This window comes from Impatiens glandulifera, chromosome 6, assembly GCF_907164915.1.
Source record: "Impatiens glandulifera chromosome 6, dImpGla2.1, whole genome shotgun sequence".
NCBI lineage: Eukaryota > Viridiplantae > Streptophyta > Magnoliopsida > Ericales > Balsaminaceae > Impatiens > Impatiens glandulifera.
In genome coordinates this window covers 48,013,806-48,031,883 of record NC_061867.1, presented here as the reverse complement: position 1 = coordinate 48,031,883, position 18,078 = coordinate 48,013,806, and the positions used below count along the sequence as shown (strand labels likewise).

Genomic DNA, 18,078 nt, shown 5'->3' with positions numbered 1-18,078 from the left:
AACACAATCGTAGGTACATCATTTTAAATAAGTTTGTACAATTATTTACGCAATCTAAACATATCCTTGTTTAGGACTCCAGACTCCTAATTAAAGAAAATAAATATTATAAATAATCCTTGAAATAACCACACTTTGTTTATTTTAAAATTTAAAATCGTCCTTTGATGGGCGCGGAGGACATAGCGTGAAAATTCTTTCCCGAGCGTAACCAAAATACGAACCCCTTATAGAAACTCTGGTACAAAATACGAACTCCTTATAGAAATTCTAGTACAAAATACGTTTATAAACGTACATTTTACTGATTTTTCTAAAATCATTTGGCGACTCTAATAAATAATATTTTAAATTAGTTATGTTTGATTAATTCAAACCGGGTTTTGATTAAATTGTTATTTGGTCCTTAAATTATTAAAATTTAAACAAAAATTAAATATTTTTACAAGATTAATTTCTAAAGCTCCCACGTATTTTCAAAATCTTTTAAAAATTAAATGTTTCATTTTAAAAGACATATGACACGTAAACCAATGTTGAAATGCATAGAATCTCTAGCTTTCTCACGATATTCCCCGTATTGCCACGTGTCCATGTTATGGAGCGAGCAATTCCTGAGGGTTACAATTGTATATCCATTAAAAGTAATATAATGAATGGTTTAAGCGGTATAAGAGTTTCGTGGTTTTACTCTAGTTGAAAGAGTTTTCACGCTAAAGTTCATGTATCTTTATTTTCCGTCACTTGAATATTGATAGATTTTAAACATGACAACAAAATCGGAAAAAAATCTTTTTTGCATTACTATTTTTGAGTTTCTTTTTATAAACAATTAATACCCATAAGTAAGTCTTAATTCATCTCTTTATAAGTAACTTCATAATCTAAATTATGTTATCAAAATCTGCCCAATTTAAATTTTAAAATATAATTTACATTAAATTCAATTGGATATATATATATATATATATATATATATATATATATATATATATATATATATATATATATATATAACAAATTAATTACTAAGATAATTTTGAATGATATTTACAAAAACTAAAATAATTAATTAATAATATAAATGTCAATTTATATGAAAATAAAATTCTCATTAAAAAGATTTAATGATAATCCAATTTGTTAAAATTCATTTAAAAAAGACGAACTCAATTAAATTTTTAAGCTATTATTATTGTAAGTGATCAAGTCGAACGAATCAAAAAACAATGTCTAAAAAAAATTCTATTAATTATTTATAACAGTTAAAATTATTCTTATTTAATGCCAAATAATAATGGATAATTTACCTGGAATAGTGAAAATTTAATATATAAAAAATTATGGGAGAATATGAATAAGAGGGTCTAAACAAGATAGATTTCAGTAATTCTTTATTAAAAAAATAAAAAAATAATTTCAGATTCCATAATTTCGTCTATTTCCTTGCTAATAATGAATGGACTCGAAAAGAAATAAAGAACACAATCAGATGATCCGCGTAATAAGATCAAAATATAAGCAATTCACACCCTGTCTGTCAATAGAAAATTAATTGAGAAATTATTTTAACTCTCCCAACTTAATATAACGTCGAAACTTAATATACATGTTAATGTTATCTATTCAACTGCATAATCTTTAATATAACGTAAAAACTTAATATACATGTTATCTATTCAACTGCATAATCTAAAACATGTTATTACGCCAACTGTATTTAAAAAACATACTTTCTTTGTAGCTTTCTTTTATTATTAGAATCTGAGTTTTGAATGCATAAACTGAATAAATAAATATATTTATTTTCAAAATAATTTAATTAGATTAATAAATGTGTTGATTATATATATTTGTAAACTTCCACTCAAATCCAACTAGATGAAGTATTTCGATGGACCATAATTGTAATTTTTTTTGAAAATAAAAACTAAATATCTTCTTTATAATCCTAGCAAAGAAAAAAAAGAGACAAATTTTACTAAATAGTTTATTCATTATTTTTAAAGTCATTTGCTTAGAAATATAAAGACAGACTCATCTTTTCAATTTGTATTAAATACATATTAATTTAAATGGAATTATGACCTGAATACAAAAACAAAATATAATAACAAAAGTACATGTTATTATTATATATTTTCTTATATTTAATATAAAATTTATTATTTTTTTCTTATGTAATATAAATTTTATTATTTCTAAACTAATAAATATTTTTAAATATATAAACATAAAATTATTTTAAATCATATATATATATATATATATTAAAAAAACATAAATAAATATTTAATAAAATTATTATATTTAATGATAATAGTTTGCTTTTTAGGTTCTAATGCTATTTAAAAAAATATAAAAGAAAATAAGCATAAATAAACATAATATCAAAAATACATTTTATTAGTATGGACGAACATTCAAATGATATGAAGAGTCCAATTCTTACATTCAACATATTTCACTCAAAATATATTAGTTAATGATTAAAAATATTGTTTTTTCTTATAAAATATTAATATACTAATTTAATTTTTATTTTTGAAATTGTTATTATGTTTATTATTATATATACTAATGAAAGTATATATTTAACATAAAATTTGTTCTTGTCTTTGTTTTGTAATTAAATTTTGTGGTTCATTACTATCTAATATTTTAATTAAGTGTTAGAATAATAAGATAAATTTTAGAATTTATAAATATAAATATTTTTTTATGTATATTTGTATATAATCATAAAATCAAAATTATTTATAAACTTCTAAAATTATAAAAATAATAAAATCGTTCAAGATGGGATGGAGATATGCATTAGTGAGACATCAACTATGTGAATCTATCACATATCATTGTAATTCAATTACATTTGTTTTTCTTAAATTGTTAGTTTATTTTAAATAGTTGTAGTCCTCTCAAAATATATTATTTCAAACTTTATAAATAAAAGTATTTATCATTAAAATATATTCATGATATAATGACACCAAACTTAGAGAATAACCAATTTTTTTAATTTTTTTTTTTGTATAAGTTATATATATTTTGTTTTCAAAGATGAAATTATAGTATTTCATTGTTGATAAACTGTTTTATTTTTTTTTCCATAATAATCAAGTGAATTTCAAAAAGAAGTAACAAATTTATATTCATTGTGGATTGAGGCTTGATTTATACTTTTTTTTAGTTAAAATGTTTTTGTTGAAGGTATTAATTACTTAGAATATTTCAAAAATTGTAAATGACTTGAAGACATAATTCATATAGAAAAGATTAAAATGTAACATTATTATAAAAAAAAGTAGAAGGATAATATATTATTATTATTATTATTATTCATGTAATTAATATGATTATCCGCGAGGTGTGACTTGTGAGGAGTGATTTCAGATCAAGAAGTTGGTCAACTGCATCAGGATGTAGTCTCATGGCCGATTGAGTCTAGCAACAAGGGAGACAGGAGGGGTGATCCGGGATTTGGAAATCCAGGATTCTTTGGGACTGGCAGTGAGGGTGATCTAGGTTTTCTTGAGACTGGCATTGAAGGTGGTCCAGAATTTGGAAATCCCGGATTCTTTGGGGTTGGTAGTGAGGGTGACTCGGGATTTGGTAGTTTTGGGTCATTTGGGATTGGCGACAAGGGAAGATCAGGGTTTTCCGTTCCTGGGAAGGTTGGGTCTTGTATTGAGGGTGACTCGGGATTTGGTAGTTTCGGGTCATTTGGGACTGGCGACGAGGGAAGATCGGGATTTTCTGTTCCTGGGAAGGTTGGGTCTTGTATTGAGGGTGACTCGGGATTTGGTAGTTTCGGGTCATTTGGGATTGGCGACGAGGGAAGATCGGGGTTTTCCGTTCCTGGGAAGGTTGGGTCTTGTATTGAGGGTGACTCGGGATTTGGTAGTTTCGGGTCATTTGGGACTGGCGACGAGGGAAGATCGGGGTTTTCCGTTCCTGGGAAGGTTGGGTCTTGTATTGAGGGTGACTCGGGATTTGGTAGTTTTGGGTCATTTGGGACTGGCGACGAGGGAAGATCGGGGTTTTCCGTTCCTGGGAAAGTTGGGTCTTGTATTGAGGGTGACTCGGGATTTGGTAGTTTCGGGTCATTTGGGACTGGCGACAAGGGAAGATCGGGGTTTTCCGTTCCTGGGAAGGTTGGGTCTTGTATTGAGGGTGATTCAGGATTTGGTAGTTTCGGGTCATTTGGGAATGGCGACAAGGGAAGATCAGAGTTTTCCGCTCCTGGGAAGGTTGGGTCTTGTATTGAGGGTGACTCGGGATTTGGTAGTTTCGGATCATTTGGGACTGGCGACGAGGGAAGATCGGGGTTTTCCGTTTCTGGAAAGGTTGGGTCTTGTATTGAGGGTGACCTAGGATTTGGTAGTTTCGGGTCATTTGGGACTGGTGACGAGGGAAGATCGGAGTTTTCCGTTCCTGGGAAGGTTGGGTCTTGTATTGAGGGTGACTCGGGATTTGGTAGTTTCGGGTCATTTGGGACTGGCGACGAGGGAAGATCAGGGTTTTCCGTTCCTGGGAAGGTTGGGTCTTGTATTGAGGGTGACTCGGGATTTGGTAGTTTCGGGTCATTTGGGACTGGTGATAAGGGAAGATTGGGATTTTTCGTTCCTGGGAAGGTTGGGTCTTGTATTGAAGGTGACTCAGGATTTGGTAGTTTCGGGTCATTTGGGAATGGCGACGAGGGAAGATCAGGGTTTTCCGCTCCTGGGAAGGTTGGGTCTTGTATTGAGGGTGACTCGGGATTTGGTAGTTTCGGGTCATTTGGGACTGGCGACGAGGGAAGATCGGGGTTTTCCGTTCCTGGAAAAGTTGGGTCTTGTATTGAGGGTGACTCGGGATTTGGTAGTTTCGGGTCATTTGGGACTGGCGACGAGGGAAGATTGGGTTTTTTCGTTCCTGGGAAGGTTGGGACTTGTATTGAAGTTGACTTAGGATTTGGTTGTTTTGGGTCAATTGGGTCTGGTGACGATGGAAGATTAGGGTTTCCCATTCCTGGTAAAGTTGGGTCTGGTAGAGAGGGTGACTTGGGATTTGGTAGTCCCGGGCTAATTGGGACTGGTATTGACGGTGAGTCGGGCGTTGGTAGATCTGGATCTACCGTTCGGGCTAAACGAGCCTCACTTAATTGTATCAACGTGATAGTGAAAAGGAACCAAATAACAAGGTGAGAAGATGATGAGGCCATTGTTTTAGTCTATTAATGGTTTATTTGTAAGTAGAATAGTGAAATGTTTATATAGACCACTAGTGAGGTCTATTATTAATATTTTATTTATTTATTTGATAAATAATTAATTTATCCTGGATTTAAATATCACATTTAACGTGATATTATCTATTTATTGCACAACTCGTTCAAGTAGCTTAAAATAGAAGAATGGTCTTTAAGAGATAAAAAAAGATACTTAATTGATTATCGTTTAGAACTTTTTAAGTTGAAGAGAATGTATCAAATATTATAAGCGATAATTAAAATTATTCTTAGTCGAAGTTGATAATCAACGTTTGAAAATATATTGTTAAATGATAATGAACAATTTACTTATATAACTGAAATAGTGAAAAACTCGTACAAATAATGGGATGATACATGTAAGAAATTCTTAACATCAAAGATAATTTCGTTCGGAATGGATTTGAAAAAATCACCAACACAATAAGAGGATATGAGTAGCAAACGACCTATCAACGATTGAAAATATTATTCAGATTACAAAAATTCGAGATGAAAACTTATATTCAAATAATAAGATGTCGAACCGAATAAAGTGCAATATAACTTAAATACGAGTCATTGAAATATAAATGGGACACATTATGAGAAGCTAAAAAAAATTAACTCTTCAACTTTTTTTTCTACTTTAAACAAACTTAATATAAAGATATGTTAATAGATATCTTATTAGTCAAATGCATAATCTAAAATATGTAATCAGAATCTGAGTTTGAATGCATGCAAAGTAATGATAGGGAATGGGAATTTTGTGTTATGAATATTGTCGGGAATGATGTGGCAACACGTGATTGGACTTAAAAAATGAAATTTCTCTCTCATATTAGATTTAAATTCAATTATGTGTTGGCATATCATTCTCGACACTATTCATGTTATCAAATTCCAACTCTCTATAATTACTCTAAACTTGATATATATATATATATATATATATATATATATATATATATATATATATATATATATATATATACTTTTTTAAATCTCAATATAATCTATATATATAATAATGCTTCATTTGAATTTGTTTGGTTTGTCAGGTTAATTTGGATATATATATGTGAGAGTAATTGGATACTTGGGTCGGTATCGTTGATTAACTATCCATAAACTTGAAACGTTCAAAAATAAAATTAAAAATGATATAGGTATGTTTTGAACTTACAATATAACAAAACAAGTACAACTCTTTAACCAACTAAGTTAATAAGACTTTATATTTTAAATTTAACACTAAATTTGATGAACGTGGGACATTCTTAATAATATAAGTTCAACTTTTTAACTTGTAATATATATATATATATATGTGTGTGTGTGTGTGTGAGAGAGTAAATGAATACTTGAGTCGGATCGTGGGTTAACCCACCAAAAAATTGAAACGGTTAAAAATAAAGTTAAAAATGTTATATGTATGTTTTGAACTTGGAACATAACAAAACAAATATAACATTTAACCAAGTTTGGTTAAGATGTGGTTTGTCGAGGGATAATAGGCCGGTAACATTTGAGAGTGGTTAAAAAATATGAATCAAATATTTGATTGACCAAAGTGTGATGTAACGAGATTAAATGTCGATTGAGATTTGTGGTTTATTTTCTTAGGGATAAAATACGTATTAAAGTGATTGTGATGTGCTTTATTGAAAGATAAAAGGTCGATAACAAAGGATCGTGAATTCACGAGATTAGAGGACGATTGAGATTGGTGGTTGGTTTGTTGAAGGATAAGAGACATGTGAAACTATTATTGAGATTGTTGGTTGGTTTTCCGAGTAATAAGAGGCGTTTGGAAATTTGATTGAGATTTGTGGTTAGTTTGTCGAGGGATAAAAGACGTGTGAACATATGATTGTAATTGGTGGTTGGTTTACCGACGGATAAGAGGCGTGTAAAAGTGTGATTGAGATTGATGGTTGGTTTGTCTAGGGATAAAAGACTTGTGAAGGTGCGATTGAGATGTGGCTTGCAAATGAATAAGAGACCAGTAATAAATGATTGTGAGGTAACGAGATTAGAGGTCAATTGAGATTGGTGGTTGGTTTGTCGAGGGATAAAAGGTGTGTGAAAGTGTGATTGAGATTGGAGGTTGGGTTGTCGAGGAATAAAAGGCGTGTGAAAGTGTGATTTGGATTTGTAGTTGGTTTGTCGAGAAATAAGAGGCGATAACATTATGATTGGTGGTTGGTTTGTCAAAGGATAAAATGTCGGTAACAAAGAATCGTAAAGTCGCGAAATTAGAATTCGATTTGGATTAGTGATTGATTTGCCGAGGGATCGGAGGAATGTAAGTGTGAAAGTGTGAGGTTATGAGATCAGAGATCGTTTGTGATTGATAATTGATTTACTGATGAATATGATGTTGTTAACATTAGAATTTGTGGTTAGTTTGTCGAGGGATAATAAGTCAATTCAGGTCGGTGGTTGGTTTCCTGAGAGATAAGATGCGTGTGAAAATGTTTTTTATAGTTATAAAATATTTTTAGTTTATTAAAAAAGAGTGAAATATTATTTGTGAATTTTATAAAAAAAAAAAATAATATTTATTAGGTTACAAAATATATATATGCATACATACAATTTTAAATAAAATTCATTAATCATAAATAGTCTAATGGTTAAAGTGGTCACCTTCCACACTTGAGATTAGTCTAATGGTTAAAGTGATCAGAGATCATTTGTGATTGATAATTGATTTACTGATGAATATGAGGTTGTTAACATTAGAATTTGTGGTTAGTTTGTCGAGGGATAATAAGTCAATTCAGATCGGTGGTTGGTTTCCTGAGAGATAAGATGCGTGTGAAAATGTTTTTTATAGTTATAAAATATTTTTAGTTTATTAATAAAGAGTGAAATATTATTTGTGAATTTTATAAAAAAAAATTAATATTTATAGTATATATGAGTGCAAATTTAAATTAATTATATGTGTTTTAGTGATGCTTCCACTTTATTGAATCTATTTTTTCCTCAAATTTTCAATACGATGTAAGATTTCATTGAAAAGATTGTTAGATACAATTGAAAATTGTTGCTCCCAGTTAATTAGATGTCCGTGCATTGAAAGTACTCTTATCTTAGATGAGGTATCTCATCCTCTATTAAAAAAAATCATTTGACATCTCTTGTAATAGTTCGAAACAATATTTCTATTAGAAAAATGCAGTATTTAGTCACCAATATATGTCATATCCAACCTTTTTTAATAGACTTATGCTCCAATTAAATTTTTAACTTTCTTAATTTTGCTCAAATAGACAATTAGGAATGGTAAATCAATAAATGTATTATCAAAGAGCACTGACAAGGACAATGACTGATCAATTCACAAATACGAAAGCTAATACTCGAGAGAAAAAAAAATAATTTGTGAAAATAAAAGTTGTTTTAAAATAAAGTTTTTGAACTTACAAACATGTGAAAAAGTTCTCTACAAACTCTAAAGACCTTCATAGAGCTTGGGATTACAATAAGCAACAAAGAGGGTAGGAGATTGACCATATTTCGGACAAAATGCCCCTTAGTTATGTCTTTGTCTGAAGATTAACTCGCGATCTTTTCATTATGAATACAATGATCTAACCAAATGAATTGGTTGAGAATAAATATCTAAATTGTTATAAATTTTTCTTTTTCAAATCATAAATCAGGTGATAAATTCGTATAATAAGTTATATGTCTATCATAATTCTATTTAATACAATACAAATTTATATTAATTTATAGTATTTAAAATTATTTTTTAAAATAAATTATATTACAGAGTGATTAACGTCTTAAAATTTTGTTTATATATTTTTTTTGGTTTACTTATGAGTATCTACCTAGATTAATTAGATATATTAATAAATTTGTTTATTTTATATATATATATATATATAGTTGTAAACGTTCACTCAAATCCAACAATTGATAGTATTTTTAAATGGACCTTTTAATTTTAATTTTGCTGAAAAAAATATATATTTACTTTATAATCCTAGAAAAGAAAAGTAAAAAGACAACTTTAACTAAATAGTTTATACATTATTTTTAAAGTCATTTGTTTAAAAATAAAAGATAATTTATCTCTAGTTTATTTTTATTAAGTACACTCTAATTTAAATAGAATTATGACATTAATACAGAGAAAGAAACATAAATAAATATAATAAAAAAAATATATATTATTATTATTAATAATATAAAATTTATTATTTCTAAAACAAATAATTTTTTAAATATTTAAATATATATTTTTTTTTAAATAATAGTGTAATCACTAACATTTAAATCTCACCGTTTATAAAATTTTCAAATAATCTCGAATTATTAAAATAATTCACTAAAAATTACTAATCATTAGAAGAGATAAAAATAAAAAAAAAAAATTATTTTAAAATAATGTTGTAACCGTTATTCTAAAATAATTAAAGTTTAGGCCAAAAATAAAACAAATATTTATTCAGATTTTTTTATCTATTAATCCCAAAATAATTAAAGTATAGATATGAAATAAAAGAAATTATTATTTAGAGAAAATATTGTATACATTTATCCTAAATTAATTAAAGTTTATACCAAAGAAATAAAATAAATAATTATTTAGAAAAAAATTATATTTATTATTCCAAAATAATTAATATTGGTTTAAAAATAAATAAAATTATTTGAGAAAACGTTGAATCCATTATTCCAAAAATAATTAAAATGTAAGGCTTAAATATATTAAATGGTTATTTGAGAAAAATAGAATTAAAAAGACGGACAACGGATTAACTATGTAGCCTGCAAACAAACTTAATTAAATAAGTGTAGAACTTGACGTTTAACGGGCTCAAACCAAAGAACTTAGGATTAGACCATCATTATCCATGATAAAAAAAAATGGGTCATGAGGTTGGTTATGGTTGATCTTGACCAAATGTTTGGTCATTCCATGACTAAAACCAAACCATGTCATTGGGTCTTTGTTTTTGTCAAATTATGACAAAAATCACAACCAAGGTCATCCAATCAAATGTTGCCATTTGTCAGCATCTGATTAGTTGCCCAAAATTTTTTTTATCTGTTTTATCTTTAAAACCCGATTTTAATATTATTTATAATTTAAAAAAAAAATTATATCAAAATTCATAATTTTTCGAGATCTATAAATAAAGACCCCTCTTACTATATTTCGAAGCAAAAAAAAACACTATTTTCTCCATTTTTACTAATTATCCTCCTTTGTTTACAATTATCCAAAATTAATTATTATTTTTAAAAATTAAAAAATATTATTATGTATAAAAATTAGAAATTAAATATTATTATTATATTTAAAAATTATTTATTATTATTTTTTTAATTTAAAAATAAAAATAATATTTTATAATTTATGATCAAGATTGTATTGGTCATGGATAAGCAAAATGACCATGGTCATAGAGCTCTTTTCATGATCATGACTATGATTATGACCCATTTTTTGGTCATGTATAAAGTCTTAGTATCCATATTTTATTATCGCTAGACTAGAAGAGGGGATATAAAAGAGGGGATACGATGTTATTCTTATTCTCTAATCACGTGAAAGAATGTAAAGATCATCTGCGAATGCTCCTTGTGATCTGGGGCCTTGGGCTTGTTTGATTTTGGCCCAAAGATATTAGCCGCCTTCTTGTTTTTATTATTAGTAAAATACACAAAATTTTAATTAACATAAAATTTATTTTTTGTTGACTATTTTATTTATTATTTTATATATTTTAGGGCTTCGTTTTAATTTATTTTTAGATTTAAATGGCTACAATATTTTTTTATTATTATTTAATTTATTTAAACTCTAAATTTAATTATTTTTGAATAAATAAATACAATATTTTTTTCTAAATAATTACTTATTTAATTTTTAATCAAATTTTAATTATTATGAGATAACTAGATAGATACAATATTTTTTTTCCAAATAATAATTTAATTTATTTTTAAACCAAATTTTAAATATTTTGAGATAAATTAATATAATATTTTTCTCAAATAATTATTTTATTTATGGTTTAATATTTTAAGTTTATTATTTTGGCATTTATCAATATTTATTTAAATAATTATTTACTAATTATTTAGCTTTATTTTTATCCCTTAACGAGTCTATAATTTTAAAAAATTATCTTATTACTCTGGATTTTTTTGAAATTTTCTATAAATTGAGATAGTCAAATCTTTTTTATGTTTAATCTAATATAGTCAAATCTTAGTATATATATGTATGTATTTTTGTTAGAAGAATGAACATCTTTATGTATGTTTTCCTCTTAAAAATAAAGGGATGTCATTTATTTGCTTGTTTTTACATCTATTTTATTCTAGACGGCTCACCATTGGTCCCTTACATCTTACTACTATAATGAGTTTGAATGGAATTATAGAACATGTGTTAAACAACATCATTATGTTTATCAACTTTAAAGTAATAAAAAAATCATCATAAAAATGTAGAGGAGATGTAGTCCAATCTCCCGAACTTTCTTCATGCGAGACAAACAAATATGTCATACCATAGAAAAATTTAGGGCCATCTTAATGATCAACAACATAAATATTCTATATCTTAAATCATATGTAGAATCAATGTTATTAAGAAAATTACTGCAAAAATAATTTAGATATACCAAGACAACATTTGAAAGCATCTTAATGAAAGCCGCTATCGATTTCCAAAAGTGGAGAAAATTAGAGATAAAAAATGGGAAAGTCCTCATGAATCACAACTAGGGACGGTAATGGGGCAGATCTGGCGAAAAATGCATTTATTATCTCTGCCATGTTTTATATCAGATATTTTTTTTAATATCATCACCGCCTCGTTCAGTCTCATTCTAACGGAAATCCTTATAGGATTGAATGAATCATATTAAGCCTCCATATTGAGAAAAAGAGGCTCATCATTAATATTATACATTTGGTTTCTTGATAAGCTCGAGTACATCCCACCATTGGATCCAGGAGACCATATGGGCACAATCACCCAATATTGAAGGGTAAAGAAAGTCATGTCAAGACTTATCATCCAAGACGACAATTCCGTCAAAGAGTTACTCACATGGTATCCCATCCAAAAATAGCTTATCTAATGGACGTTGAGTCAATAATTGTACTCATGGGTCTAAAATGGGTTACCTCCTACTATACGATTGAATTGTTCAAACATTTTAGTTAGGATAACATGTCACCCTATATGGGAAATGTGATGGCCATAGATACGTCAATCCAATATAGGACATATATTGGCTATCTTAAAAATATGGCATAACGCCACACAGATGAGAATTCTGAAGTAACGAAAAGACTACATAATGGAGATTGTAAAGGAGGGCAAACAAAATAAAAAGAGGAAGCAAGAAGACGACACATGAGTAGAAACAAGCATCGAAAGGACTTAGTTCAAGACATCTCGTATTTTCCTACTTTACTTATATACCCTCTTTGTAAATATAAACAAGAGAACGTGTTTGTAATATAACAATTCTATCATGTAAGATATTTGGATTTTATCAAAATGGAATTAGAAAAGAGGTATTCATTTTCTCTATGATTCATATACATGCACATGCATTGCATTATAAATAAGCTACATTTGCTCGAAACTCATCGCATCCCCTCAATCACAATTCTCAACCACGATTGATTTTACGGACCCAAGAAGGAGGGATCCGACGACCAGATGTTTCACGAGTCTAAAAATGGCTAAAGAAAGTCCCGTGCTTGAAACGGTCTCAATATCGAATTTTTAAAGAGATAAAGACAACTCTCCAATAGTTACGAGACAACTTGGGTTGATTACAAGTTCTTTAGTTAATCAAGTTATGTCATCCACATCTCAAAATATACTCACTTTCTCTTGCTTTCCTAGCCAACCTATCACAATCATATTCACCCCGTCAATCATAATCCTCCTCATGGTCCACGGTCCGAAAAGGAAGTTTCATTTTACGAGGATTCTGACGATGACTACGACAAGACTATAGAAGTAGAATATGGAACTCATGAAGGCGAGATAAACCCAATGGAAATCCAGGGAGGACCAATTCCGGTAGTCAATCAACCACCATCGACTGAATACGAACAACAAATGACCTAAATACAAGCCATTCAATAAAAAAATTATTGATTATATTATAAAAGGCTAAATATTTTACTTGAGGTTCGAATTTGGGTCGATTTATCAAATGAGTTCGAATTTTGAATTGTAAGACTTTAACTATCACAATTTTAATCATTTAAGGTTTTCTATTAAACAAATGAATGTTCGTTTTCTTACTTTAACCTACTATTTTATTTTTCTTAATTAATTTTCCACATTTATAAAATAAAATAACATTTTATTTCTAATTATTCTCACATATTACACATTTTTTAAGGCATTCAAACTATATTTGACAATTTTAAACGTGTATATCGAAAATGGTAAATTATACATAAAATTATGTCATTAAAAAGTTTTTTAAAAAATAAATATCAATTTTATCTTTCTTCAAATTTTCTTAAATGTTTCCAAATATTACACATTATTTAGTCACCAAACCAATTTCGTCAAATTAGAATACATAAATTTCGAAACAAAATTCAATTTAAAAAAACGCCAAAAATATCTTTGAATATCATTTTATTTAAAAAACGTGATAAATTAATTACACAAAGAAAAATATTACGTTAAAATAAGATTACAGCATGTTTTTGTTCATTTCGGAAAGGCCTCCTATAGCTAAAGGTTCAATATTGGAGTCCCATTAGGATGAAAACACAACCTCTAATCACAATTAGACCTATTATAAAATAATAAATTATTTATTTGTTAAGCAAATTATTTTTTTAACTACTATTCAAGATATCTTTAAACTATTATAAACTTGGGGGGTAATGTGCACATCTCCTCTAACAACTTTCATATAACATACACCATAAGAACTCATGTTTGGAGCTCCCTAAAGTGGAGTATGTTCTTTTAGCTCATAATCTAACCTTTCAGAATGTTCTTAATGAAGAGAGAAAAATAAAATGTACCATAATAAAATGACTTACAAAATAAATAAATATAAAAAAAAAATTACCAAAATTTTCTTTTCTTAACCAGGGTTTCTTCCCCTAGGAAGACTGTTACAACATTCTACAACCATAACTTCAATGATATTGTTGTCGAATCCAATATGGAAGTCTTCTAAACTCTTCCCACTTGATCTAGCCCTACAAACTAAGTTATATTATACATATCAACCACTTTCGACGGACATAACAGAATCATCGAGCACAGTTTGTTTTATCATCGTTTTGGACCTTAACTTCTCAAGAATCCTCCACGTAACCGCATCTGGACTAAGCCCGTTTCTTCTCAACTCACCCAAAATCCTATAAGCCTCATCCTTCAACCCCAACTTACAAGCACAATCAATCACAATATTATAACTCACAATACACGGAACAATCCCACAATCCACCAATTCATACAAGAAATCACAAGCCTCATTCAATCTTCCAAACCGACAAAGCCCTTTAACAACAGCAGCATATACATAACCATCGTGAACCTTCGTAGGCCATATAACATCTTGCCACAGTTTCTTAGCTTCGTCAATTTGGTTAGAATCAGATAACCCGTCGATTAAAATTGTGTAGGTAATGCAATCAGGAACAACACCCTTATTCAATATCATTTGGTTAAAAAAAACCATTGCTTCATCTGATTGACATTTCCTAAACAGATTGCGAAGAACAGCATTATATGTTACAACAGTAGGGATTATACCTTTTTCAGACATGGTTATATTGAATAGATGAAGAGCTTCTTCAGTTCTTTCGTGATCAATTAACCCACTTATAATGCTAGTGAACGTTACAGCATTAGGCTGATCATGAAACTTTCCATTCAACATATCTTCGAAGATCTTCAAAGCTTCGTCGATTTTCCTCATCCTGCAAAACCCGTTAATAACAGTGTTAAGGGTGATCAAATCCGGTTTGCAATCCGTCTGAAGCATTAAAACGAGCACATTTAGAAGCTCTGTCGGGTTATTCATCTGCACAAGTGCTCTCAAATAGATATTGTATATTCTAGTTTTATTCGTTCTTCCTTCCTTGAGCATGATTTGGAGAACTTCCCAACCCTTGCAATGATCGAATTCTCGACAAAGTCCATCAACCAAAACCTTGTAAGTGAATTCTGATGGTGTGTAACCGAATCGGATTCCTTCTTCCAACAATTGGTAAGCTCTCGTATGATGATTCTCTTTGCAGAGGCCATGAACGATCGAATTGTACGATACTAAGCTTGGAGTGAACCCTTTCTTGCTCATAATATAGACTATCCTGGCAGCCCCATTGTGCCTTCCGGATCTGGTTAGAGAATCGATCATTTGTCCATAGGCGAATTCCTCAGGGACTGTCTTTCCTTGAGGCATATCTTCTGCAATCTTGAATAATTCATGGAAAAGGCCTTCATGGCATAAAGAGTCTATAATATTAGCAAAAGCAGCATTATTTCCAGATGGGTCCTCTTTCGAATCAACCATTACCTTCCAGAGTTTAACAATTAGCTCCTTTCCTCTTTCGAAATCACGTTGCCTGAGAATCCCTCTAATCAATATGCTATATGTTAGTGCATTTGGCGTAACACCACTCTCAAACATTTCATCGAACATCTTATGTGCATCAGATACTTGCCCAGCTCTGCAATAACCATTGATCAAAACTGTGTAGGAAACAACACTAGGACTATGTCCTCTGTTCTTCATATCATACATCAATTGATGCGCCTCACTTGGTCGATTAAACGAGCATATCAAATCCATTAAACGATTATAATTTACCAATGAAGGTACATAATCTGGCTTTACCTTAATCAACCCGCGGAAAATTTCCAATGTCTGATCTGGGTTACGCCCGTTAAGCAATCGAGCAATTAGAACATTGCAGGTTCTTTCATCGGGGATGAAACCAGAGGCAATTGAAAGAGAAAGACGGTGATGAGCTTCGGCAAAGCGGTTTGAATGACAGAGAGCGTGAATAATGCTGCTAAGATTGAGAGAATCAGGACGGTAGCCACGAAAGGTGAGATGTGCAAGGAGAAGGAGAGCTTCGTCCACATTCCTTTCGACAGAGCAAAGCCTGTGAATCTTCTTTGTCCAGTAAGATCTGTTTGTAACATCTGGCTCTGGGTCTAGTGGTTCTTGATTGTTTGGAGATTCTTCTACATGATGCTGTGTTTGCTGTGGATTGAGATTGGATGAGAGTGATGAAACCCATTTGGATGTTATGCGGTTGATTGGAATTTCATGGAAATGGAATGGGGAGATGGACTTTGATCTTCGCATTATGCTGTTGCCATCTGCAATTGTTGAATCAGAATGGAGGGTTTTTCTTCTTTTTTTCAAATAACCCTAATTTTCATTTATGAACTTAAACCTTGTTCTTTGTTAAATTTATTATCCTTTTAATTTCTTTTCTATAATTTTATCCAAGTTACATAGAAATTTAAAATTTTTATTAAAAAAATTTCTTAGAAATGGGGTGTAAAAACATAATTTGGATGGCCTTTGTGTTAATTTAATTAAATATTATAATAATATTTTTAGATTCATCCTAATGATATTTTTTAAATGTTCTTATTTAGTGATAATCTTTGAATTCACTCTCCTCAGAACACATAGTTTATATCACACATGTTTATCAAAATAAAGAAGTTATGATTTTTCATTTGATATTGTGTTGTAAGTTAAAATCTATTAAATTACTTATCGTTTTCATGTTAATTCGTTTATTATTTTACTCATGTAACTTTTTTTTTTATCGGTTTAAATTGAGAAAAAAAAGTTATAAGAAAATTACTAAATCTATAAGTTTAGGGATATTGTTGATTGGAGTTGTCTAAGATATTTGGTACAATAATTGAATTATTAAGAATGATCAACATGAATAATGAAATATATTGAGAAACATAGATAGGTCATAGGTGCAATATGAAGTTAAGAGGTCATTCACTCAACTGAACAACTTTGAAGGCTTCTTGTCCCAAAGTTGCGTGACATTTATTTTTTTAGATTTTCAGGGGCGAATACATACATGTAAGGGAGTCCATCCAAAAAAAACAAAAAATTAACGGTAAAGATGTGACATACACCTTACTCTCTTAAAATTATTTAATTTATTTTACTATTTATTTATTTAATTCTTAAAAAAATGACAACTTACATTTATCCTTTATTTTATCAATAATTTTTTTGTTAATTTTTTTAGTCCAACATACAAAAATTTCAAACTCACCCAAACTCAGATCTCCATGTCTCGACTATATTTGTATTGAAGATTAAAAATATTACTTACCGTAAAGTAAAGGAAGCTGGTGGTCCGTGGAGGTGAATATTCCGATAAGTAGATTATAAAAAAAATGTTACAAGCTCAATTATTCATAAAAAAATACAATCTAAACAAAAACTGTTAGAAACTAAAATTAAAGAGAGGTTTGTATATATAGCTCAATTTGAAGACAATATTCAAATATATGTTTATAAATTTTGTATTGGACTATTCTTATCCAAATATCATTTTTTAATTAAGATATTTTTAAATTAAGCCCATAAAATTAGTTTAGTTAATTTTATCTTTTAAAAATTAAAATTCTATAAACAAAATAAGTTAAATTTATCTTTTAAATAAATAATCTTTTATATTTGATTAATAATTAAAATAACATAATTTATTATTATATTCATAATTAAAAAACAAATTATTTAAAACTCATCTCAAATAACCCACATCAAACAAGCCCATTAAATTTTAAAAATAAAATCCAATATCAAATAAAC

General features: G+C 29.1%; 2 protein-coding genes across 2 annotated transcripts; one reads left to right on the top strand and one right to left on the bottom strand.

Moving 5' to 3' along the window:
• Positions 1 to 541: 541 nt before the first annotated feature.
• LOC124943719 (spidroin-1-like) lies at positions 542 to 13,361 on the top strand. The gene is made up of 4 exons (XM_047484194.1): positions 542 to 668; positions 3,394 to 5,182; positions 7,184 to 7,259; positions 13,134 to 13,361. Exons 1-4 carry the CDS (start codon positions 542 to 544, stop codon positions 13,359 to 13,361), a joined length of 2,220 nt encoding a protein of 739 aa, XP_047340150.1.
• Positions 13,362 to 14,319: 958 nt separating this feature from the next.
• Positions 14,320 to 16,628, bottom strand: LOC124943987 (pentatricopeptide repeat-containing protein At3g18020). The gene has a single exon (XM_047484444.1). The coding sequence runs from the start codon at positions 16,585 to 16,587 to the stop codon at positions 14,491 to 14,493; it is 2,097 nt and encodes a 698-aa protein (XP_047340400.1). The 5' UTR covers positions 16,588 to 16,628; the 3' UTR covers positions 14,320 to 14,490.
• Between the last annotated feature and the right edge of the window lie 1,450 nt (positions 16,629 to 18,078).

Excerpts from the sequence above, each read along its gene's own strand:
- LOC124943719 (XM_047484194.1), top strand. The coding sequence starts at position 542 with ATGCATAGAATCTCTAGCTTTCTCACGATATTCCCCGTATTGCCACGT. Across the intron at positions 5,183-7,183 it reads AAAAGGAACCAAATAACAAG|GGATAAAAGACTTGTGAAGG; the intron begins GTGAGAAGATGA and ends TGGTTTGTCTAG. Across the intron at positions 7,260-13,133 it reads CAGTAATAAATGATTGTGAG|CCAACCTATCACAATCATAT; the intron begins GTAACGAGATTA and ends TTGCTTTCCTAG.
- LOC124943987 (XM_047484444.1), bottom strand. The coding sequence starts at position 16,587 with ATGCGAAGATCAAAGTCCATCTCCCCATTCCATTTCCATGAAATTCCA.